The sequence below is a fragment of the Molothrus aeneus genome, chromosome Z, assembly GCF_037042795.1.
Source record: "Molothrus aeneus isolate 106 chromosome Z, BPBGC_Maene_1.0, whole genome shotgun sequence".
NCBI lineage: Eukaryota > Metazoa > Chordata > Aves > Passeriformes > Icteridae > Molothrus > Molothrus aeneus.
In genome coordinates this window covers 34,627,899-34,652,474 of record NC_089680.1, presented here as the reverse complement: position 1 = coordinate 34,652,474, position 24,576 = coordinate 34,627,899, and the positions used below count along the sequence as shown (strand labels likewise).

Here is a 24,576-nt window from a genome sequence, read left to right as displayed (position 1 = left end):
AAATGTGACAATAATAACTTAAAATGCATTCTCAACTGAAGTTTGTCTTCTGAAATCCCTAGAGTGGGTCTGGGTCTTTTCATAGAGATATAACTGGAAGATATTCCCACATATCTAGAACTGTTATCTCACAGTTAATTTGGAGAGGAAATGTTACTCAGAAACATTACTCAGCATTGCTTCTCAGGGGTGGTAGATTCTATGCAGAAGACTAATCTTCCTTGCAAAAAATAAATCATATTGCAAAATGGGTTGGTTTTTCAAACAATGTGAGTGATAATTTTGGTGTAAACACTGCATGAATATGCGCATTTGTAGACTTTGATGTCAAGGTGGGGTTGGGGAGAAGAATAAACAAATATAATTGTCTTGATGCAGATGAAGAAATCCAATTTCCAAAATCCACAGCTTATTCCTTATCAGCCAGGCCAAATCTCATCTCTCTGTGTGGTCATAGCAACTGAAGCTTGGAGCATTCACTGGCTGAGTCTTCACTTCTAGTTCCAAAACACTTCCTTTTCTATCTCAAGCTGTGATCTGATAAATTTATTTCTAACAGGATTACTAAAGAAGAGAGATTATTTATTTACTGATCTTGATAGATCTACTCTGAAAAGGCCTTCCTGTTTGTAGAAATTTAAGCTTCCAATCCTTAATGCAGAAATACATGTATCTTTTCCAGGACAGACTTCAATAATTTTCTGATGGGCAGCTATATGACCTCATAACATAAACGGTGTCCTGTAGCCTGTCCAGCTCAATGAAAATGTCAGTCCCATGCAGAAACAGAAGAAAATAAATGACATGTGATGCTTAGGTGGTATGCCAGTTTAAGGGATGCAGTATCCTTAAATGTACACCACCTCACATTTTGAGTGGCTCATTTTCCTAAACTGGACATGAACGTCCACTTTATCTGGGCCAAATACACTTGGGAAATGACCAATTCATTAGTTCTGTAATGAACCTTGTTGCATGGCTGATTGAGCCTTATAAATTTGTTTGGGATTTTATCCTGATTACTGCATGGAAATGCTCTTACACCATTCTGTCTAGAAATTAGATTGGAGGGACCACACAGAAGCAGTCATCTATCCTTTCCACCTAATTGTTTGTGGTGAAGGGAAAACAGCCAGATAGGGTGTCAATTCTTGCAGAATGATAGCCTCAGCTTAGTAATGGCCTTCTACAAGACTCTTGGATTGATGATTGACTGCCTCCAGATGAGGCTCACAGGACTCATCCAAAGTCCATTGCAGTATATCTCCACAGAAGAGGACCCAGAAGAGTCCTGGGTCTTAGTTCCAAGTAACAATAAAGAAGTAATAAAGAAGTCAGGAGAATAATGAAAATCTGTTCAGAATTCTACAGAGGATATGTAAAAATGCTTCTTGTACATCAGAGAGCTTCAGATAGAACAGCAAGTATCCTCAAGAAGGAACAGTATAGAAAGGGAAGTCAGGGAAAGGAAAAGGCAGTATTTCAGGTAAAAACAGTGCTCATTTCCTCAAGAAATAAACAGAAAAAGTGTAACAGAGAATTATGATAGTAGGATTGGCCCCAGAATCAAATTCTGGTGAAAAAAAATGCATTTTAAAAAGACTGGAGGAAATATTTTGTGTCAGGAGCTCTACAGTCACTGTGGGTTATGTCAGGTTTAAGGTAGCAGGAGAAAAGGAGGGAGAAATGCCTCTGTTTCAGTGTTCTCAGTCTGTCATCATAATACCAGTGGGAGAAAAGCAACACTACAAACTGAAAAATAATGGGAAATCTATCAGATTATAACTTAGTGTGAATGTACAGGAGGAAAGTCAATATCTTTACAATGACAGAGAAAACTGTCATGAAACTGTGTTATTTACTAAGACTACTCCATCTTTAACTTCTGATCCGAAGGGCAATAAAATTTTGTGATCAAGCACTGATAAAAATACCCATATTTTTAAAACAGGCATTTGGGTTTTGAATCCTTATTTGTAAATAGAGTAACAAATAACCAAAATTAATAAATACCTCATCAATACATTTAAGGTTCTCTGTACTTTAACATCTTATTCACAAGAGTAGAGTGTTTATGTTCATCAAACCAGAAACTAGATTTTAATCCAGAAATAAGAAATATTTCATAGGACTTGATCAGAGATTTCCATAGCAAGTTATTTACACTGTGCCAGGTAAGAAAGGAAGCATCTCTTGGCAACAGTTATCCAAGCACCAAGTCTACTGAAATGACTTTCTTCTTTATATCTATATAAAAACCATAAATATAGTCCAGCTTTACATATATCTATATAAAACTTCTTTACATCTATATATAAAAACACCATGGCTTCAGATAAACTTCAGATAAAACCTTAAAAGCTCAATGCAAGAAGGACATTTTATTGTTATTGACTGGCTGTAAACGAAATAATTCCAAGAAGTACAGAATATTTTTGCTGCCATTAATTTCATTCTTGATCTACATCACTGCTTAGGCTAAAATATAACTTAATAATGTACATGACCATATTCTTGATTTTTCCTTTTTGTTATTTCCTTATTTGCTTATATATGACAAATATTGCTGCTGCCCAGGACAGGATTCTAGCATAACATAGATGTTACTTCAAAGAAGACACCTTATATATATTTTGATGCATCGGATGAAGCAAACATTAAGCATACAGAATTCTAGTAACTGTAAGTCAGGGAAGAGACAACTGTACCATGGGTATCAATCTTAAAAGCTGCACTTTTATTTTACTAAATTATCTATGTTAAAAACAAATCTGTGCCTGGTGTGGAGTTTCACTGCATCAAGTGTTACAATATTTTTGTTTTTATTACAAGCAGGAGAATGCATGTAGAACAAGTGTTAAGAAACATGACAATAAATTAGAATATAATTTACAAAAGCAAAAATAATAATAAAGTAACAGTGTACCACATTAATACTGAGTATAAAATAATAAGCAACTAATCACAATAATACAAAGGTAATTTCAGTCTGTATTATTAAGGATATCTATGTGACATTCACTCCTTTATAAAGTTGCTAACGAAATGGACTATTTTGGATGTATACACCTTGAAGGATTAATCTTAGATTTTTATTTCTGTTTTGATCTTTATCAGCTGATAGTATTGCTCAGTGGAAGTACTGGCACCAGGTTTCTGCATCTTGTATTTTACTATTTGATTCTAGGTCTGTTATATTTATAGCCTGCACAAAGACTCCTTTTGTCACTATTTAGGAATATAACACTATTTAGCTTAGATTATATAGATGGCTACAGTGTAGCAGCAGCAATGAACTGTGCTGTTGAAACCAATTATTTTTCTTTGAATTAGGTTTCATATTTTAGTCTTAGTCTGTAGTGTTGCTTAGTTTGCAAATCCATATACATTCTGTGTTTTGTTCCCTTTAACAATACAATTCAACATTGCTCCAGGCAGTTCTTTAAATTCCAACCTCAGTGCTGTTATATTGCAGAGTAAACATCAGAATCCCCGGTGTTCTAGCACCAGTAAGAGAGCAAAATGTGTCTTTGGAAATATTCCTTACAATTTTCATGTCCGAAGTGAGGTAAAAAAAAAGGGGTTTCTTTTCAATACAGAGAAAACCCTTTTCTCATTAGCTGAAATGACACATTAGCTGATAAAAAAAATCATGCCCTGGCGAAAACTGGACCTTGATACAAAAAGGCCTCTTGCTTAGGGAATGTTGTAACAACCCCTTACCTTTTCATCATACTTCTGATCTAACCAGGGCATGTTAGCACCAAGGTGTTCTGTCAAAAGGATACAGGAAGTCAATTCACTTAACAGACAAGCACTACATACTGCCCTTAATCTCTATGTGCAACTCCCAAAAACTTGGGATGTTTTTATCAACTGGTGTCAGTTTTAACAGGAGTTGTTTACATGGTGATGAGAGCAACAGATAACAAGCATATGTGAATACATGCAAGCCAACTGAAAATTAATTCCACTGGTCACAAGTGTACAGAAGTGGAAATACTGGCAAGAGGTAGCAGATGACAGAATTTGATGGTCATGAGTATAGACATGGGGCTACACAAAACCCCTTGACAGATTGTCAATATTTTGGGGGAATTTCATAGTATGAGTCCTCTTAACAGTATCTATTGTTCCATGTTAATTCACATTAGTAAGTAGTGTGCAACATATTTGGTTTGTTATTGGTAAAATACATTGGTACACTTCAATCTCATATTTTGAAATTATTTTTCACTGAAAAGATTACCTTTTTTTAAAAGTGCTATTTGAGTTAGAATTTGTAACACATATTATTGTTCACATAATTTTAACTGCTTTACAACAAAGGAGTCATAGTTGGACACACAATCACATTCATGAAGGACCTGTTGCAAAATGCAAATGTTCAAGTACAATATATTATTATAAAGAAATACCTACTTTCCTCATCTCCTTATTGAGACTGTTACTGAAAAGTGAAGGGGAAGAGGAGCATGACAATTAAGTTTTAAATGTTATATTCCTAATTGTGACTTGCCTAAGAAGTTTGGTTTCACTTTTAAAAACACAAAGTATTTGGTGAATATTAAAAACAGGGTAATATGAATGAGTGGAGCATGGCAGTGAATAGTTAAGGCATCTAGCTTCTAATTTACTGGCATGAGTTTGTTCCAGTCTCATGCTGAAAGCTGTCCCTTGCTTAAATATGGTCCAGCTTCACATAGGTACCTGGCCATTTAGGTGAAGGTGGCCAGAATTCACTACAGCCATCCCTTTTCCAGTGTGCCTTACTCCTGATAGTCCCACAGGCCTCTTGGCTCAAGCACACTTTTGACTTCTCATTTGAACAGAACCTAGATACCTCCATGAGTCACTTATTCTTTGGTTGCAATCCTTGCCACTCAGATGCAGTCTCCTGAATAGAACATTCACATATTCCTTCTCATAAACAGTACCACTGCTATGGTATCAAAGGAGGGAACATCTGGAACCCATTTTAACTTTCAGCTTTGCAAGGGATTGTTGCTATTACACAGTAGGCTTATCTTTTGCATTCAAATTCCTTAGTTTTGGAGAATCAAAGCTAACATGTAAACCAGGTCTAGAAGCCTACAAAGTTGTTCTTCTTTGTGGCTGGTGTTGTAAACAAAAGTGAGCTGGAGTCAAGTCCTAAACAACCTTTATGGTAGTAGTGAAGGAACTGGCAATCCAGTCTTCACCACTGCTGGGGTCTGCCTCCCCCATGATATTGAAATATGTTCCTTTCAGTGGAGATCTGTTTCACTTGTACAATGGTAAGATGGCTATAAACCTGCAGTGAAGATTTCATTTTGTTTCATAGCACACTTGTATTTCATGCACCACTGCAATAACTGTTGCACCTCTTAAAACTAAAGTCCCTCATGGTTGTTCTATTTAGTATAGCTTTATATATGGCTCACAGCAGTGTTCAGGAAATATGGATTACTCCAAAGGGAAATAGGTGGAATGAAGGAAAAATACTTTTTTTTCTAAAAAATTTCTGCTCCTTAAATAACATTTCCAAGCTCATTTTATAATTTAAATTGTGGTGCTGTGTCAAGAGATAAAATAGTTAAGATTTTTAAGCTACGACTTAACTTTTTTTTTGATTCTTCTTTACTTCTATAGTAAACCAACTCATAAGAACTACATTTTAAACACTTTTAAATAGAAATGGATTCAGTGTCATTGCTAAGTCCATAATAAAAGTTATTTTAATGGTCCATGGATGTAAACAGACTATTGAATTTAGTCAAAAGAACACAAATGTTCCACAGTAAGCTATTCTATATGTGTTGTGTGAATTTTTCAAATTTGGGATCCCCTCATACTGTGTCCAGCACTTTGGATTAATAAATCCCACTTCACAGAAGTTAAAATAATATTGAAATCCTGTCAGCTGGGGCTGACCAGTGGTTATGTTTTCCACAGGGTAATGCATTTGCAAGGACGTCAATCTTATTCCACTGTGTGGCTCTCTTCGATGGACACTCTTCCACAATGATAATAACAAGGCACATTCTTCTGCTTCCTGTGGGTCAGTGTCCTTGGCAGGTCTTGCAGCACATCTGTCTGAAGTATGCTCGACTGCAGAACTTGAACTTCAGCACCAGTGGGCAATAGGCCACTTTGTTCACATCTTTGCACTCTAATAATTAAGAACATTAAGGAGAAAAATATATAAATTAGATATATAAATTAAAGTACAGATATATAAATTAAAGTACAAAGAAAATCTGATGTTTAATATGCTTCTCATCTATCCATCTATCTTGCTTTCTTTGTAACTACTCTTTCTAGTACAGTCTAGTGCATACAATATTGCAAATTTTAAAAGCCATAAAAATATTTGCAGGGCTTTCAGACATTTAAAAGTGCGTAGTCTTTGCCTTGGAAGAGCTATCATTTATTGGGATAAGTGATTACACAGTTAGAACATGTGAGTTCTTTTTTTTACATTACTTTTAACTTCCTTCTCAGCAGTTATTTTGTTCATCCACAAGAGGTTATCATTATGATGATTCACACTATTTGATACCATGCCTGAGCATTTGTAAGAATCCTTAAAACAGAATGAGCGTTTCAGCTAACAGGGATGGAGAATATTACACAAGTGTTACAAATAATGGTACCAACAGGGTGAGTTCAGTGACCAAACTGAATGGTGGATTATACTTCAAGCATGGTTCCACACATCCACAATTTATTTTATGCTAGAAGGAAAGCCACTTTTATGCCTGTAATAGACGTAAAAGCTCTTTCTCAAAGTTGTGTTTTCCTATATGCTGAGGCTTACGGCCTCAGCTGCCCTGTTGTGTCAGCATGTAGCTTTCCCAGGAAGGGAGAACAGAGCTCAGCCCCACAGAGGAGGGTTTCATTCTTTTGCATCCCACACAGGCTGCATATAAGGTGACTTTGTGAGTACATTACAGGAGCTGGAATATGCTGTAGTTCTCCCCTGGCTCATTTTTTGCACTTGTAGAAAGAAGATGGGAATGGGGAATTGAATAGTTCGATCCGTGCTCAGTTCTTATCCTGATACAGCTTGAGAAAGACCTACATCTGTGAATTCAGTGACACACTCAGGTTCTACAGCTCTTCAGTCTCCATATAATCTCCTAGTACATGATTCTTGCTGTGGGACAGGTTGTTACAGATAGTGGATTAACACTTGCAAGCATACTGTAGTAGCAAATTGAGTGCAGATGAGAATTTTCAGTATTTGAACCTAGGAAAACATTAATGAGGCTGAACTTCCAGGTCTGTACTGACCAGTATTTCTGATAATATGCATGCTTTTAGCTAAGCAAGAAGTGGTTAGGAAATTATTTAAATTTTAATTTCATTACCACAGACATAGTGCTTTCATTGCAATTCTTTCACTCCATGAAATGATGTTTGACATACTGCTTTTCTAGCTTTTTAATTCTTAATGGAAACATAATTGATTGACAGGAAAAAAGATGTTGTGAGTAGCTGGTTGAAACAGATATATTTCTCTACCAGCAACCACTGATGGTCACTTTATTTGACTGACTTTCAAAAACTCTTCACAAAAGAGGTCAAAACTCTTCCAGAAACATTTCAGGTACTCATACTCATGAAGACTGGGAATATAAGAGAGACAGATGGTGAATTATAAATGAAGTGAAAAATAAAAAGGTTCACTTGATCTGCACAAGACATAAAAAGTTCACTCAATCGCAAAAATAACCCTCAAACACACTGTGTTTAGTTACACACATGTAAAGCCAGTAACTCAATTTTTGCTAAAAGTAGGACTTCAAATGATTCTTTTTCATGTTTCTTTTATGTTATTCTTCCTCTTGAGTAAAACTGGACCTGTGCATCTGATGCCATTTGGACAGCAATGAGAGAAAATCTTGAAGTTTCCCAAAACTTCTGGTTTAGAAATCAGTTTTGAAATAGATAATGGTGGCTGATGAAGTAGCCTATATTTCATAGGACCGTGGTTGAATGGAGAAGGTCTAGCAGAGTTCTTTTTGTTTCTAGCAACAAGTGGTAATGAGTTGCAGTAAGCTACATGCACAACTTCTGCCTTGCTGAACTTTGTGACTAGATCAGGCAATATTATGATATTAACTATCATTTTACATTTAAAAAAATCACAAAATGTTACTGTGCCTCCAGTTAAAGAAATTGCAAAGTGGTATCATATAAAATACAAGAAAAACTGAAATTACATAAAAATAGACAAAACAATTTTTCAGGTAAATTTTTAGATGGGCTTTAGCAGCATAGATTCAGCAGACATATATGTTATTTAAGAGAATAGAAAAATTCTGAATAGGTTTCAAGTGGTATGGTAGATGATGCCTATAGTTCACTTCCAGCAGAGAATGCAACATTACCCTCATCAGTGACAGCCCATCAAAACCACATCTACAATATTATAAATCACCAATGAAAAGTCTGAAAACCCCAGAGGTAAAGCACATGTAAAATATGACAAGATTCAATGTAACTTTCTTTTAGTAATTCTGTATCCCCAAAATTTTGACTCTTGTTTTATACAAACAACATGTACCTTCCCAAAGAAAAATTTTCCAAGCTTCACCAACAGGATCATTACACTGCAGAGTGGCTCAAGCTTCCTCAAAACCCTGTATGATTTTATCTTGGGTAGCAAAATTAAATTGCTAAGAAATTGTTGAACAGGCTCCATAGTCTGCAAGCACAGGTGTTTAGCAAACAAAGGGAGTCTGGTTTGCTGGGGTTTGAAACAGGAAGAGAGCCCCCCGGATAAGCTGACCCCGCTGCAAACCAGTGTGCTGCTGCTGAAGTTGCTTTTGCCCCACCATGGAGCCCAAAGCACGAGGCAGTGCTACAAGGTGGCACATGGACAAAGTCCCTGTGTGTGGGCAGGTATGCTCTGCTACATGCATGCATGCCAAAGTGGACAAACCCTCTCTCTGAGAGACCTGATTCCTTCCTTGAAACCCAAATACTGATAGTCAGATCACATCCCACTGTACCTGCGGAGTGACAGAAGTAAGCACAGAAGCACAGCAAGCCCCACTCACAAATAGGTTCATGACAAAATATCATAGCTCCAAAATTTCTCACAGAAAATGCTATTTTTTCAAATATAGTTGTGCTCTTTAGGATTAGTTAGCTCTTGAAATCTTTTCATCATCTCCAGGATGGTTAAAAAGATAAGCCTCATTGTTTAAAGGTTGACACTTAACTGAACTAAGAGATGTCAGGACTTTTTTAAAGCAGAAAATGTGTCAAACCTGCACATTATTCTGCAAATTCTGTTTGTACTTCTCCTATTCACTATTCACTATTTAAGAGCAGCTGTAAAATGTATAAATTAGAATATATATATATATAAGAAATACTTGTACAAGTATTGAAAAAATACCTTGAAGACAGAATTTTTGCCTAATTTTGGAATAGGGCAACCTTAGTCTTTCACAGATTGCAACAAAATTCTTCTGAAATGATCAAAGCATTTTAAACTGTTAAATGAATTTTGAGATAAATACCTCCAGCGTGGGACATAAACAAAAATGGGATGCTAAGTGGCAATGTGTTGGGAATTATATCCTTCAGAAGATACTGTACTATATCTTTTCCCCTTTGGTTCTCCCTAACTGTGCTAATGAGCCCGGAAAGCTGTCAGTAAGGAGCTGGCTTGCACCTGGCTCTCTCAGAGTGCAGGCCAAAGAGCTTACAACCATCTGGAATACAGCATAAATGTTTTTCAATATTTTCTATTTGTGGATCCTAAAAATTTTCCAGTGAAGGTGTGGGTCCCTAAAAACATAATTACCAACAGACTCACTGTACGTAGCTAGTCTGCACAGTTCTACTGTAGGGAAGTTCAGGCCACAGAGATCACACACAGAAAACCCCCAGTTGCATTCTTCTACAACAGATTAGCATATTTTCTGATAATATTGAAGAATTACTAGTGTAATTACTATAAATAACAATATGACCTTGTCATCTAGAAATTAAGAGGAGACTGGAACTTAATCGTGTCCACTTATAAGTAATTTATTACCTTCCTTACTTTGGACTGAAATCAACATCTGTGTTTGGAAATAAAATAACATGTAGCCTGCAAGATTTAAAACGCAGAAATTTTCCTAGATTGATAGTTATCACTTAAAGATTTCATGAGAGCACTAAACAAAAACAATGCAAACTTTACCAAAAACAGTGAATTTCAGTGTTCATACATTGAAGCATAAGTGTATTTCTGGGACAATTTTAGTATGCTCCCATTTCATCACAGACTTTCCATCTCTATTTGCCAGACTTTTATAGCAATTTTGAATCTATGGCTTGGACATTGATGGATAGATTAGGCACTGAATGACCACCAAATCTGAGTAGACTACGGAACACACTTGCCATTAAAAAAATTTAAATCAGAGTGTTTCTTCCACATAAACAGGACATTAAACCCCAATGTAGTAGGAGATTTTGTGTAAAAAATACTCAGTTATATACTGCATAGAGATGAGTTGTGTTAAAAGCAGCAGTGCTAGCAACCTTGTGGTCATGTACTCAAAATTTAGGGAATATAAAAATTTGGGAATAACTGTTTTAGAACGACTGCTTTTGCTGTGTAATCTCTTGATAGTTTGGAGAATTTTCTATTCCTTCTCCCCTTCCACACAAAAGGAATTGTACTTATCTCATGAGCAACTATTCCCAATTTTATAATCGATGAGGAAACATTTTTTACTGCCTAGAACTCCAAGTCTACTTTGAAGTCTGCATTTCCTAACCTAGCTTGGTCTAGACCATTTACACATTCAGATCTGAAGTATTTTATAAATATGAATAAGCTTATTTGCACAATATTATCTCATATATCCACTACCAAAAACACATTCTGATGAAGTTAGTCAATAGTCTGATTAAATTGGACTTTATAATGCAAAAAATACTGTAATTATTTTGAACAGGCATTATAAAATTTAAAAAAATTACAAGTTAGTTAGAAGAAGCTGAAAGGATGTCAAAGTGTAAGAACACACTTGTTCTTCCAAGAACCATGTAGCACAAAATCTATGGTCCCAGTCTTCAAATGAACAGGGAATTTACTATTTTTTGCCACTACATTGTTGTGTTTAACACTGATTAGGCAGGTAGAAGGTCAGTGGATGAAAAGTGTATCATCTCCCCCTGCTATTATAAACATTTCCATTGAACCAATAAAGAGATTAGCAAATCAATGACACAAACAATAGTATTTTTCCATTAGTTAGGCTATATATTTTTTTTCAAAAAAACAATGTGTATTTAGGTTTTCATTGACTTTACCGTTGAGCTACAATGACTAAACAGAAAATAATTTTTAAAAAGTCATTCACAGCCTGAGAGATGATGGCATCTAGACTTTTACCAATGCAGCAATGCTGACTATATCACTTTATTCTTTTCAGAATAAATTATATTAAGATGGCAGACTTACCCTCTGTATTGGAAATGGGAGTACTGTCACATTTACTTTCACACTGCTGCATTGATGGAGGTCTGAGCGTTTCTGGACACTCACTGGATGCTTGTCCAGTATATGACAGGCACTGTACTGTTCTCATCTGTTGCCCAAGACCACACTGTGCAGAACACTAAAGAAGGAGAAAAAAAATGTAAAACCCTGCATCCAAATTTTAAATATAAAATAAAGCAACAGGAAGCAATCAGAAACATACTACATCCACAAATTTTAAAGAAGACAGGCATCTGAAGATGTTTGATTAATAGAGAAAAGAATTATCACAAAATATTCCAGAATTTCTTACAATACATATGAGTACTCATCTTTCAAAGAAAAGAAAATGCAATGCAATATTGACTCCTTGAAAAGTTTAGATTTGAGATATTAAAATATAATTTACTCAATTTCATGTGTCATACTGAGACTTTAGAATAAAGAAAGAAAAAACAAAGAAAACAAGAATCCAAATCTTCTACAGGACTTTTTTTAAGGGAAAAGTAAACATCTTTCAAACAAATAGACTTTGCTGTTTCAAAATATTTTTAATTTCTGTAACTAAATAGCTACAATTTTAGTATAATATTAGTTAAATATAAAAGTGGATCGGAAGAATCACCATGAAAAAAAAGCCAGCTAGACTGTAATATTGCAAATTATTTTCCACGGGGTAATTAAACTAAAACGTTTCATTTTCATTAGAGGAAAATTGCTCAGCAAACAGAAAATTATTCCTTCATTTAATATTCTAAAAGCAGGCCATTGATCACAAATGAGATGCAAAAACATCTTGTTCATGATCAATGAAGAAGAAAACTTAGTAAATCATATTTTGAAGGAAACTTAGTAAATCATATTTTGAAGCACTGCATAAAGGTGACATTATTTGGCCTGTCCTGTGGTAATTTAGCTCCCTGTATGGTAACTCAATATCTTATGTAAAAAATCATATTGATCTCAAAGTGTGGTTTTGTTCAGAGACAGATATATACACAGATCTGCTACTACAATAGGAATTGGCTTTATATTTCCATCATGTTTCTCAAGGAAGTTAAGCATGTTTTAAAAATAGTACACCCTGCAACACTGTTGTATCTCCAAAATACTCTAAAAAAGTAAGGATTTTTTTTCTTTAAAGTGCTTGTAGAAACTCATCCGGTAGAAACTAGATTACTCTCTAGACAAGCATCATGAAGAATCATGTTTCAATCTGACACAAAATGGGAGAATCTTTTTGTTTCCCTCAGCCATAGGAACCATCTCTTATCTACCTCCAGGGATATCTTAGGCTACGAGGTGCTAATGTGGGAGACTAACAGCAATGAAAACTTGCATGAAATGTCCCACCTGTCCCCAGTCTCCAGCAACCCAGCGAGGAGGAGGACATCGGCCTAAGCTACAGCGGATGCGCACTGGCGGTTTGTTCTCATCTTGGCATTGCGCAGCTGGAAAGGTTTTTAGAAGATCACTGCTTTTGCACAGGACAATTCGGTGTTTGAATCCTGGGCCACACTTTGGTGTGCACTGAAAAAAAATATTTATCCAAATAAATAATTAAAACCTCAGCAAAACACCAATGAAACTCTCAGAAATGCTGTTTGTAAAGCAGGACATGACGATTTTTGATCTTACAATTCAACTATAATCACAATACAGTAATAATAATTTTTAAATGTTTAGAAACACAAACAAGCTGACTGAAGATTGTTTCATTATGTACAAGTTTTTCTAAGTTTTAAATTTCCTTTGCTGTTTATATTTAGACTACAGTGTTACTATTTATGTCAGGCCTAAGAAAACACTGTAAAGTAGAAAGGCCTGCCACATTTAACACTATTATTAAACTAGTTTGACTATTTCAATAATTAAAAATAAGACAGTCTGTTCTTAGTATCACCTTAGTACAGTCTTCATCCACTTCACTTTATCCACAGATAATGAATACATTTTTTATCAATACACAAAAGGAAAGAGAAATGCTGGATTTGATTTCATAGAAACCACATCATTTAGATATATCAAAATATTATACCCTCTCCTACAGTGTATGCTTTCCTCTCCTTTCCTATTTAAATTTTAACCCTTATTTCACAGTTTTCTTTTATCACTTTTGTGCTATTCTGACAGCAAGCAGACGATAAAACAGCCACTTGAAAAAGGGCTGATGATCACTTTGGCTGTTCGCCATCTTCCTTCACCATGGTGCCACTGCCATTCTCCTTTGTTTTTGCTACTGACCATTAACTGTCATACACAGTAGCTCAACTGCATAATGAGGAGGAGACGAGCACTAGCAAAATTAAAACTCAAGAACTTTCCCAAATCAGTCCCTCTATTGGCATGCTCACCTTTATTCCATAAGCATATCTGCAGTATTTGGATCAGAATCAGTTTTCGACAGCATAAACTTTACATGCAGATTATGCTAACCTGTTCAAGACTGGAAATGCCTTTAATACGTAGTCACAAAACATTATTTGGAAAACAACATTATGTGGAACTGGAGCAATATTCAAGAAATCACATACCAAAGACTTTCCACACATCCAAAACAACTCACTATATCACTGGGGAAAAAAGAAACACCCCTAAGATTAATATAAAAAAATTACTTGAGTGAGGCAAACTTAATAGTTTTATGCCCAATCCTAAAGTATCTTTGAGTAATTTATAGAAATTTTCAAACAGCTCCACAGTATTATGTAAGGATATACCCTATGAATATGTAAAATTTTACATCTCTATCTACATATACCTCAAAACAAGAAGAAAATCTCCAGAGGGAGGCACCTAAACTAGTCCATATAGAATGAAAAGGTTTATTCCAAATGTTATCTCTACTTGGATTTAGGATCTTAAACTGGGCTGCATAAAGATGAATCTTGCATTTGAAGTTTATAATCCAGAAAGCAAAATGCATATATAATCACTATCCTTAAAATGTAACCTTTTCTACCCTATTCAATCTTTTTCTACCGAGGTACATCTCTTTATATACAGTAATTCAGTATTCAGAATTTTGATAAGGACTAAACATATAAAGTTTCAAAGGTCCTTATACTTCAATCTTGTGCACACTGCCTACTAGAAAACCAGATGAAGGAGGGAAGTAAGAGAAGATCTCTGGTAGAACTACACAAATAATACTAATGATAGAAACCAAAACCCAATGACAGTTAATATGTGAGGTCTTTAAAGTCATGATCATGACTGATCAGTTGGGGTTCAAATTCCAAGGAGTGTTTTCAGTACATTCTCCCACATGTATTTTGTACAAAACACTTGACTTTTTAAGTAGGATGTAGAAGTATGTGCCCCTTCCCAGCTGAGTGCTTAAAAATCACATCAGTCTGTCAAAACAAACAGAAAAGTGACAATGTTGAAAGGGCTGGGTCAAAATGTCAAAACGCAATGGACCTGTGAGGTTCCATAATCTACAGAGGATGTCAGCAAACAAGCAACAAGGACTAAACTTTGAGTTTAGGAGCATCTTCCTTCTAGTACTAATTGAAAACACAATCTTGAATCTAAATGTAGGATTCCATCTGAGAAGATCTTTCTCCAGCTATTGGTACAAGAAGAAAACAACACTCCATTTCGTGGAGTTATAGCAAAAATTCCACCAAGATGGACTACACTGGATCCCAGAAATGCAAGTGAAAGAAGGAAATAAGTTGCCTTCAATAATACTGAATGACTAAAAATAATAAACCCCAGTAAAATTTAACAAAAAGACTGTATGCTTCCAAAGAAAAAGAAAAGAAAATATCCAGATAAGCCAAACAAGGAAAAATTATCTTCTATTACTAAATGCTTCTAGAATTTCATGCCTTTGTGGAAGTCATTAAGACAAGTTATATGTGTTTGTCTGATAAGGCTCTTCCCAAAAAATCCTTAGAATAGTTTTTCGGGTTTTTTTAATAATTATCCTAAAAAATATAAAAGGAGTAGTTTAGAGGGGGTAGATTAATTCTGTCAAAGCTCAACTATCACAATGTGTGAAAAACCTTATGGCACTAGATAAGAATTACTACATTCCAGTGGGAAAGACATCCTTAGTTTTCATTTCAATTTGATAAAACCAGGCTTACATTTTCCTAAGGACTTCATCTAACCAGTATGTTTGCAAAATGACCAAAAGGATACACAATTTCTTGTAAATAATCACTTAAAATTTTAAGAACATGTAATTATATTGAGTGTCAACAAGTGTATAAGCAGATAAAACAGTTCTTTAATTGTTTTATTTGTAATATGCTTTGTTTTGAGTATAAAAAGAAAACTTCATATCTTGCATTCCAGAGAAAATTAGCAAGGTTTGTCATTGGTTTAAATGGGAGGAGTATTCAACTCCTGATTTTTTAAGTTCACTCTTGTTTTCCTTTTCATGTTTCTGTCAGAAATTCATATGAACACACATACAAAAATGTTTATATTTATAGTACTATAAAGATTTTAATATATTATATGATATTTCTGGAAAACATTAACAGGAAAAAAAACAAAAAACTTTTCTCATTCTATTAAAACGGTATCATCAGTCAAAACAGTCTGCCAAGCTACACAAGAAAATTCATACCAGAAAGAAGCCTGGCAGTTTTTCACAACCCTGATTAATTATCACAACCAGAAGTTTAGCGGAGTTTGAGTCTTTAAATCAGAATGATTTTGTTCAAAATCATTACATGATCTTGCTGCATAAAAGCCTAGACTTGATAACAGAGTGAGAAACCACTTTAGGTAACCAGTATGTGATACCTGTGGGAGAGAAGGAGCTAATTTAGGGCTATAGTGACACTGTAGGTCATGGGCATTTTCATAAGAGGCAGGAAACAAAATAATGAGGCACAGGTGAAACGTCCTCTCGGAAATTTTCCTACTAACCCTTTACTCAGCAAGCCCTGACAGAAAATGTACTACTATTCAGTGGTCAGAGGTCCTGCCTCTGCTATCACCAATGAGCTAATACAGTGAAATCTCCTTACCTCTGACCAGTCCAGAGCAACCCACTGTGGGGGGCAGGACTGGTTGTTGCAGGGCTCTTTCTCAACAGGCCGGTGTGTTAAACAGTTGGCAGCGTCCAGCGTCTCCTCCTCAGAGGGGCCAATCTTTCTGATGCAGAGAACTGTCCGCGAACGCATTCCTCCATCACAGGTCTTACTGCACTCGGACCAATCTCCTATAAACCATCTGGATAGAAAATGTTAGGAGGCTCAGTTAAACACATTTCAGAAACAGAGTTGATAACTACACAAACCAAGAATGCAAATAGTTCAAATCACTAAACTGAAGTAATTTTTAACAATACATACATTCATGGTGATATAAAGTAGAAATTTATGGGTCTTTTTACTAAATATTTTAATTTATGCCTCACTGCAATCATATCTTCCAATAATAACACTCCTTTGTATTTTTCAAGAGCAGCAATTTCCATCCTAGCCTACAGTAGTTAGAAAGGAGTGTTTGAGCCTGACAAAACTGAAGCTATTTATGTAGATTTGTATTGGACTTGCCTGAAATAATTTCTGTGAGAGTGGTTTGCAACTGGAAATGTTTGGGAACCATTGCTGAAAGTTACATCACAAGTTAAAAGCTAAGATGTTTGCCTCTTTGGTATCATTACAATAAAATAATTTGATCTCAAAATTGGACTTTTTGAGAGTTAATTCTCATCAGATAATGAGACATTTGTAAACTTATTAATAAAAGGCTATACTGAAATGTAAAATATTCTCATCTTTTAAACTGAAGCAAACACAAGTAAGATATGAATTCGTCTGATAAAAACAATCATCTCAACAAGCTCCTTTAAAATTTAAAGAATTGCACTATAGGCTGTAGAGGGAACTTCTGAGTGCTTCTGCATACATAGTAGAAACCAAGAACTGTAAATAAAATTAGATTGATTTGTGCTGCTGCAGAGATTAAAGCAGCTATTAATGTGGCTGTAATATTATATATTCCTACTTATGAATGACTAATGCCGCTCAATTAAATAGAAATATCTCTTCATATTGACGAGCACATTTGGTCTTCAGTATTTAATATGTTGATTAGTTACTCGCCTGAGCCATCCTTGCAAAGGATGAAGTTGAAGTCTAGTATGCTATCAAATGTTGCCAAAATGCCAAAAATGCCAGGCATACCAGTCATTGTGGATGTTCCTGAGGCATGCCTGGAGCTACCTCATAAGATGTCTTTTCTCAAACTGCTGTCAAAAAAAAAGTTCTGCTATCCTCTTTTGTGTTTCATTATATGTAATATATCCTAACATGAAACTAGATCAATGCAGAGATGGAAAAAATTATGTCACATTCTGTTGTTACTTTCCCAGAAAAAGGAAGTTAATTTGTGATTCTTAAGAGGCATAAGATCAAAAAATCTTGTGCCTTTACCACAATAGGGAGAATCTGAAGCTATTCAGAGCTTTCAAGAGGATGCGGAGTTAATTTTTAATTGATATTACAATTTGCTCAAGCGACTTTGCTCTCAGGTACCTTTAATATTTATACTGTATGATAAGACAGCACTATTCATAATTCATAGAAATATGAAATTATATTTTCTTGAAATCTGAAATGTAAGAGTTACTTATTGTAATAACAAAGTATTGAAAATAAACATAGCCTTCTGCTGTTCAAAGACATCAAGTATAATGTAACTGGTATTCAGTTAGAAAGGATATAATTTTCATTGCTTTTGGTATGCACCAAGAAAAGAGTAGAATTGTGCTAATTAAAAAGGGAAATATTTGGCCGGTCCATGTAAACACAAAGTCTTACTGCATGATGAAACTTTCTGTCAAAACAGCCAAACTTCTTAGGATAACTATCTGTTATTTGAACAGCCTCCTACTAGATTACTCACAGAATCAGGAATTGAGAACCTTTCCTTAGTTTGGCACTTCGTATTGATTCTAGGGGGAACGTCAGAATGGAGGCAGACATCGGTTGAATTGCTCTGATACGTTGAAGTAGATGCTAATTAATACACTCTACCCATTTTCTGAACATTGATGTCTTGACTTTCACCATGTTAATCAATGTCCCTGTTGTACTGGATGGGGAATCCAAAAACTTCCCTCTTTGTGGGCTCAGTTTAGTTAGTTTGTGGAGGTTTTTAAGTAGTGTCAGTGAAAAAAAAAAACAAAAACAAAAACAAAAAACTAAACCAAGGAAAACAACAAAAAGCCCCCCGAAATTAAACTAGTTTGGAATAACTTTGTTAACATTACTTTGTAAAATGCTAATTTGCTAATAGTTAAGCCACACAAAGGAAGGGATTGGAATGTTTTTGGTAAAAAGGAACTGATCAAACATGACTGCTTTTTAAGTCCTGCTCTCAGGTGCACATAGTTGGTGCATTCAGAGGCATGTCAAACAGTGTTATCTAAACAGAGGACAAATGAATACCCTTCCAGGATAAACATTTTTACACATAGACTGTGGGGACAATGATTTTGACCAAATTTAGACCTGTCTGACAGAGCTCGTTCACACTTAAATACAGCTTCAGATTATCACCAAAGTCAAATTAACCAGAGCTTGGGAATCAATAAACTGTTGTATTGGTTCCACCTTTTCCACAAGTTTTACTTGTCCCAAAGCATAAGGAAAGCTGTTGTCACATGTTGATACTATTTTCTAGTACAAAATATCACAACTGTTTCTAAACAGGTAAGCTATGCTTTGTGTCCTTGCCAAACTTCATTTTTGATCAAATGAGCTGCTGAGTTTTTAATTATCAATACATAGCATACAGGTATCTTTAAAAATAAATCTAAATGGAATCTAAGCACCTAATCCTAAAGGCACACAGCATTACTCTTCAACACTGAATATGCTGGAGAAAAAGTTTGACAAAACTATTGCCAGGAAATAGTTTGGTCCTCTTGAAAGTTTCTGTATTTGCCACTTCTCATGTGAACACTTCGACACAAATGTTAACATTGTACATACTTTAGAATATGGCAAACATTTCAGATGCAATATTAATAACGAGGGTAAAGTTAAGTTTCACCGCAACATTTTTTTATCATTGCTGCCTTAAGAATGGTCCCCAGTTCTACTCTGTGAACTACTCACTGCATATGACACTCATATCCTAAGAAACTGTTTTGCTAGATTCTATTTACTTAGAGCGTTTGGTGTAGTTCAAACATCACTATTGTTCCACGGTCAAGCAGAGATCTTCAATGCATTTTTCAGAGCTGATTTTAGAGGAACAAGAAACTAAAAACCAAACCCAAATACCTTTTCTGATAAGGCAGGTCATGAATACTAGATGAGAATCTTATTTGGTTAACAGGATTTATTACAGATTATGAAGACTTATCTTTCTATGCAAAAAAATGTCCATCTTAAGTGATTAATGACTTACTCAGGTGGGCAAGGCTCAGTGTTGCAGGCTCTTTGGTTTTCTGGAGGCTTACTGTCAGGGTCACAGTAATTGTTTTGTACAATGGAGCTGTCATCCAGCCTTTTACACACCACTTCTTGTTTCTGGACACCTTGGGATGAAATGAAAGATCATTAATTAACCATTCTTGCTCTTCTAATTTTTGAGTATAATTGTATTTGACCTATTGATTATTAATTCTACCATACCACTTTATTTGGCCAAAGTCTACAGCAGTGAGAATTTAAATTGACTGAATGCCCCCTAGCCACAATAATTTTTTCATTTTCCTTCAATTTCAGGCTATCCTACTCAGAGACGAATTTATGATTCTGTTGTTTTCTAAAAAAAAGGAATATATTTATAGATTTACTAGAAGTTTGTTTTTATTTGTATATTGCACAAAATCCATTCTCTGTCTGCCATCCTCTCCTAGTAAAGACACTTAAATTTCCAAAGAAAACACCACCAAATAGAATGTGGTCACCACACTTCAATGCAGAATTATTGTTTATATGCTCTGGTTTGAAATAAAACAGCAATACTGGGGAACAGTGTTGCACTTTCATTATCCTACAATTTTTATTATTTTATTACATTTTTATCATATTTTATTATATTATTTTAAAATAAAATAATAGAACTATATTTCATTCTGAAAGAGGCAGTTTGTCTCTGTGAATACTCATTTTGCCTGGCACTTCCAGTTCCTCTTTCATTGTTAACCATCAACAGGGTAATCTGGAATTGATCATTATTGCCAAAACATGGTATATCACTGCCAAGGCAACATTATAAGGTAGTTTATTAAGCATATTTTCTGAGTTTTTTTTTAAATCAGTAAAGAACCACTGATATGATGACAGTATATTGTTGCAATACACACTGCCTTCCTCCTCTTCTTAAAAACATGCTGTAAGATGGTTATTAGAATTTTTAAAATGTGTATTTGAAATTCACATGCAGTTTTTATTGAACATGCATTGTAATAAAACTGAAATAATGGCATTATCTGTACTTAAAATCTTCAAAAAGTCCTGTACCTTTCTTCAAAAGAGAAGCAATTATTTAACTTATTTCAAAATGTGAAATTAATATAATTAAATGGGGATTAAAACCTCCTGCTTCAAATATCTGCTAACTTTACCTCACAGCCATCTCTTTGTTTTTAAGACATGCATTGAATCATAGAATGACTTGGTTGCAAGGGACATTAAAGATCATACAGTTCCAAAACCCAGGCTGTGGGCAGGGACCCTTCCACTTGACCAGGTTGCCCAAAGACCCATCCATCCTGGCCTTGAACACTACCAGGACTGGGGCATCCACTTCACTGGACAACTTGTTCTGTGCCTTACCGGCCTCACAGTAAAGAACTATTTCCTAATATCTAATCTAAACCTGCTTTCTTTCCATTTGAAGCCCTTCCCACTTGTCCTGTCAGTAAATGCTCTCAAAAAAAGTCCCTCTCCATCTTTTTTGTAGGCTTCCTTTGGATCCCAGATGCCTGCAATTAGGTCACACCTAAGCTGTCTCTTTCTCAGGCTGAACAAATCTTATTCTCTCAGCCTTCCCTTGTAGGAGGAAATAATATCCTCCTCTGGCTCTTGAAAAATAAGTGAAAGATCTAAATATACGAGAAGCTGTGACAAGATTCACCTTGAATACTATAATCAATGCAAAAACTGCCAACAGAAGACAATAATTCAAATCAGACCTGACAACCTAAGCAGGAATATTTCTAGCAATTTTCTGCTCACATTTCACCACAATAAGAAATAGTATTTAGCAAGCCAAGCCAAACAGCAATGCCAGTAATGTGGCACAGCTAGCTGACGTACAATTCATGTTGAGTTCTGACTAATAATTTATCCTTTCTATCACAAACTGCCTTAAGTCTCCTGGTTGAATAGGCTGAATGTGGACTTCATAATGATATTTTCCTCAAATATATTTGGTTCAAAATAATTTATACACACTTTAGAATTAAGCATTGTAATAATGCAGACCATTCTCACAAATGTACTTACTGGATAGCAATGATACTAATGTCATATTTTTACTGCATTTCCTACTGGTATCAGACAAATTTCCTTCTCAAATTTGGCTAAAAACTGGCACTCTTAACAAATCCATTTTTGAGGAATTTTGTAATAAGAAAATATTCTAAACTTCTATGATTGCAAATTATCACTCAGCTTTAAAAAATTTGCAAGTGTGTTATTAACTGAATGTTGGTCATATCACCTGTGAGAAAGTACACTCACTATTCACTGACAGTGAAGAATCTTTAATTGATGCCAGGAGATACATCAATCCATTTTTAAAAGTTCTGCAGAATCTTGTCATACAGGATATATAATTTACATCATTGCTGTCTAATTTAAATATTATTTATTAAAAATCTCAGATAAATAAACGCAGATAATAACTTTTAAGACAAGAAAAATAAATGGAAAAGCTAGAAGTGCTGTTTTTATCCAGACAATAGATACAAGTTGGTTATGCCACATATTGAAAAACTATTTTTAAATTATGAACTCTTCCCTGAGTATATAGTCTCTTTTAAAAGTAATCTGAATAGCACAGATAAATATGTTCATTTAAATACTGGGGGGAATCATTACAAGCGGTTAGATAGAAACATTCTGCTTTCAAATCTACAGATTTTCAGTTTATAATAAAAGACATAAAATGTCCTCATGACTGGTCAATGCAATCCTAAGAGAAAACAAAACTCCAGTGCTTTAGTGACCATAATCTCCTGAGAACTGAAATGCTCTGTAGATTTCAATTCACAAATAGTCTGCATGACTTTCAGCAGCCAAATTTTAAATTACATGGAGCACATTTTATTCTTGAATTAAAATTGCAGGCGTGTAAATGCTGTAACTATTTTTAAAATCAATCCCAAAATTTGTGGCTTGTGATTGCAACAGTTAATTATAAAGATGCCAGTACCAATACATAGTGAAACTTGCATCTCTAAAACTAGTGCATGCTGGTTAACCCAGACATACTTTCTGAGCTCACTCATCAGATCACAAGATGTTCGTCTCAGAGCCAAACTTATATTTTCTTTGATGAGGAAAAGTATGTTTTATTTGCCTAAAGATAGTTTCATAATTCATCTGAGGGCATGAAAGAAAAATATAGTAGGCATTACTCAAGATGGGTTATGAGCAGCAAAGAAAACTGAGCAGCAATCAATTTACTTATGATAGTAATAGTATGCTATTTTATAAAAAACCTATGAATATCTGAGATATTTAATCCATCTGGAGATGAACTCTAATAGAATGAATGAAATCCAAACCAATTCTTAGGACTACTGGCAAATTCTAGATAATAAATGCTGTCATTTGTTGCCATAATTAAACATGAAAGGAATTAAAAAGGGAGTAGGCAGTTATTTATTTTTAAATGCATAAAATATAAAAAACATAAAGAAAGACTTAGTTCCTTTGCTAGATTTTTTAAAACAATACCACCAGAAGTTCACTGCCTTATTAAGAACACTTGTGGATCTGAACAGAGTAATACACGTTCTCTTGGGAAGTTACAAGACATAAAGAAGGACATGTCTGAGAGTTAATAAACTATAATTCTGTGATCTACAAGTGATATAAGTGCCCTTTCCTTTCACTTTCCAGAATTTTCATTGTATTGTTTCAGTTCCTACTTCTACATATCTTCTTTTTGATTTTCTCTGTGTTTCTCATTAAATACTATTCAGGTCTTTAAAGAAAATCTTCTGTTGTTGCCATTAATTTTTTTCTGATTTCCCTGTGTTGTCTCCTTTCCCACTCGTCTCTCTAGAGATAACTTAGCACTTAGTACATAGCAGTATTCTCTGGCATTGCTTTCATATCATCTTATCCAAGTTTGACACTAGCTATGAAGACCTACTTATATGAGATAAACCTTTACCTCAGAATAGAAGAGTTTTTACTGTACTTTAAGGAAAAAGGGGGAATAATATGAAGAATACATGTAGATCAGCTGTACATTATTATAATATATATATATATATATATATAATATGTATGTTATATAAAATTTTTTTCTCAGAAGAAATTTGAGATTCTTGCGCACAAAAAGAAGAGCTGCAATTCTGGATCCCCAAGCCTAAGAAAAGTACTGATATTAAAAATCAGGGAAATTATATCCTTGTCCTATATATGAGTATAGAAATCCTACATAAATAAGACTTCTCTGTCATCAGACATGCCTTTTTAACTCTCTTGTAAATCTGAAGATCCTCTTTTAAGGGAAAAAAAAGAAAATATCAAAGTAGATCTCAGACTTTGGAGATTTGGTTCCTTCTTGATCCCTGTATAGTGAGCATCAAGGTGTGTCAGTGGCAGAAAAACTATGTGTACCTTTCTCCTTTAATGTAAGTGACACTACAAAATACATAATTTACAATCTCTCATAGAATGGATCGGTTTGGGGGGGACCACAGTGGGTCATCTAGCTCAAGCAGAGTCATCCTGGAGCACATGGCACAAGACTGTGTCCAAACACTTCTTGAATATCTCCAATGAGGGAGAATCTACAACCTCTCTGGGCAACCTGTTCCAGTGCATGGTCACCTGCACAGTAAAGAACTTCCTCATGTCCAGCTGGAATTTCCTGGGCATCAGTTTATGCCTCTTGTTCCATTGCCTCTTGTTCCATTAATTGGTACCACT

The 24,576-nt window shown here is 34.9% G+C and overlaps 1 protein-coding gene across 2 annotated transcripts in view; it reads right to left on the bottom strand.

Moving 5' to 3' along the window:
• Positions 1-5,840: 5,840 nt before the first annotated feature.
• ADAMTS6 (ADAM metallopeptidase with thrombospondin type 1 motif 6) overlaps positions 5,841-24,576 on the bottom strand; it is a 133,983-nt gene continuing 115,247 nt past the window's right edge. For both annotated transcript variants that reach the window (XM_066569280.1, XM_066569281.1), the window contains exons 20-24: positions 19,865-19,994; positions 16,468-16,672; positions 12,830-13,006; positions 11,459-11,615; positions 5,841-6,151 (exon numbers count right to left, since the gene is read on the bottom strand). In XM_066569280.1, coding sequence (XP_066425377.1) covers positions 6,042-6,151; positions 11,459-11,615; positions 12,830-13,006; positions 16,468-16,672; positions 19,865-19,994 — 779 coding nt within the window. In that variant the 3' untranslated portion in view covers positions 5,841-6,041. The remainder of the gene's footprint in view (positions 6,152-11,458; positions 11,616-12,829; positions 13,007-16,467; positions 16,673-19,864; positions 19,995-24,576) is intronic.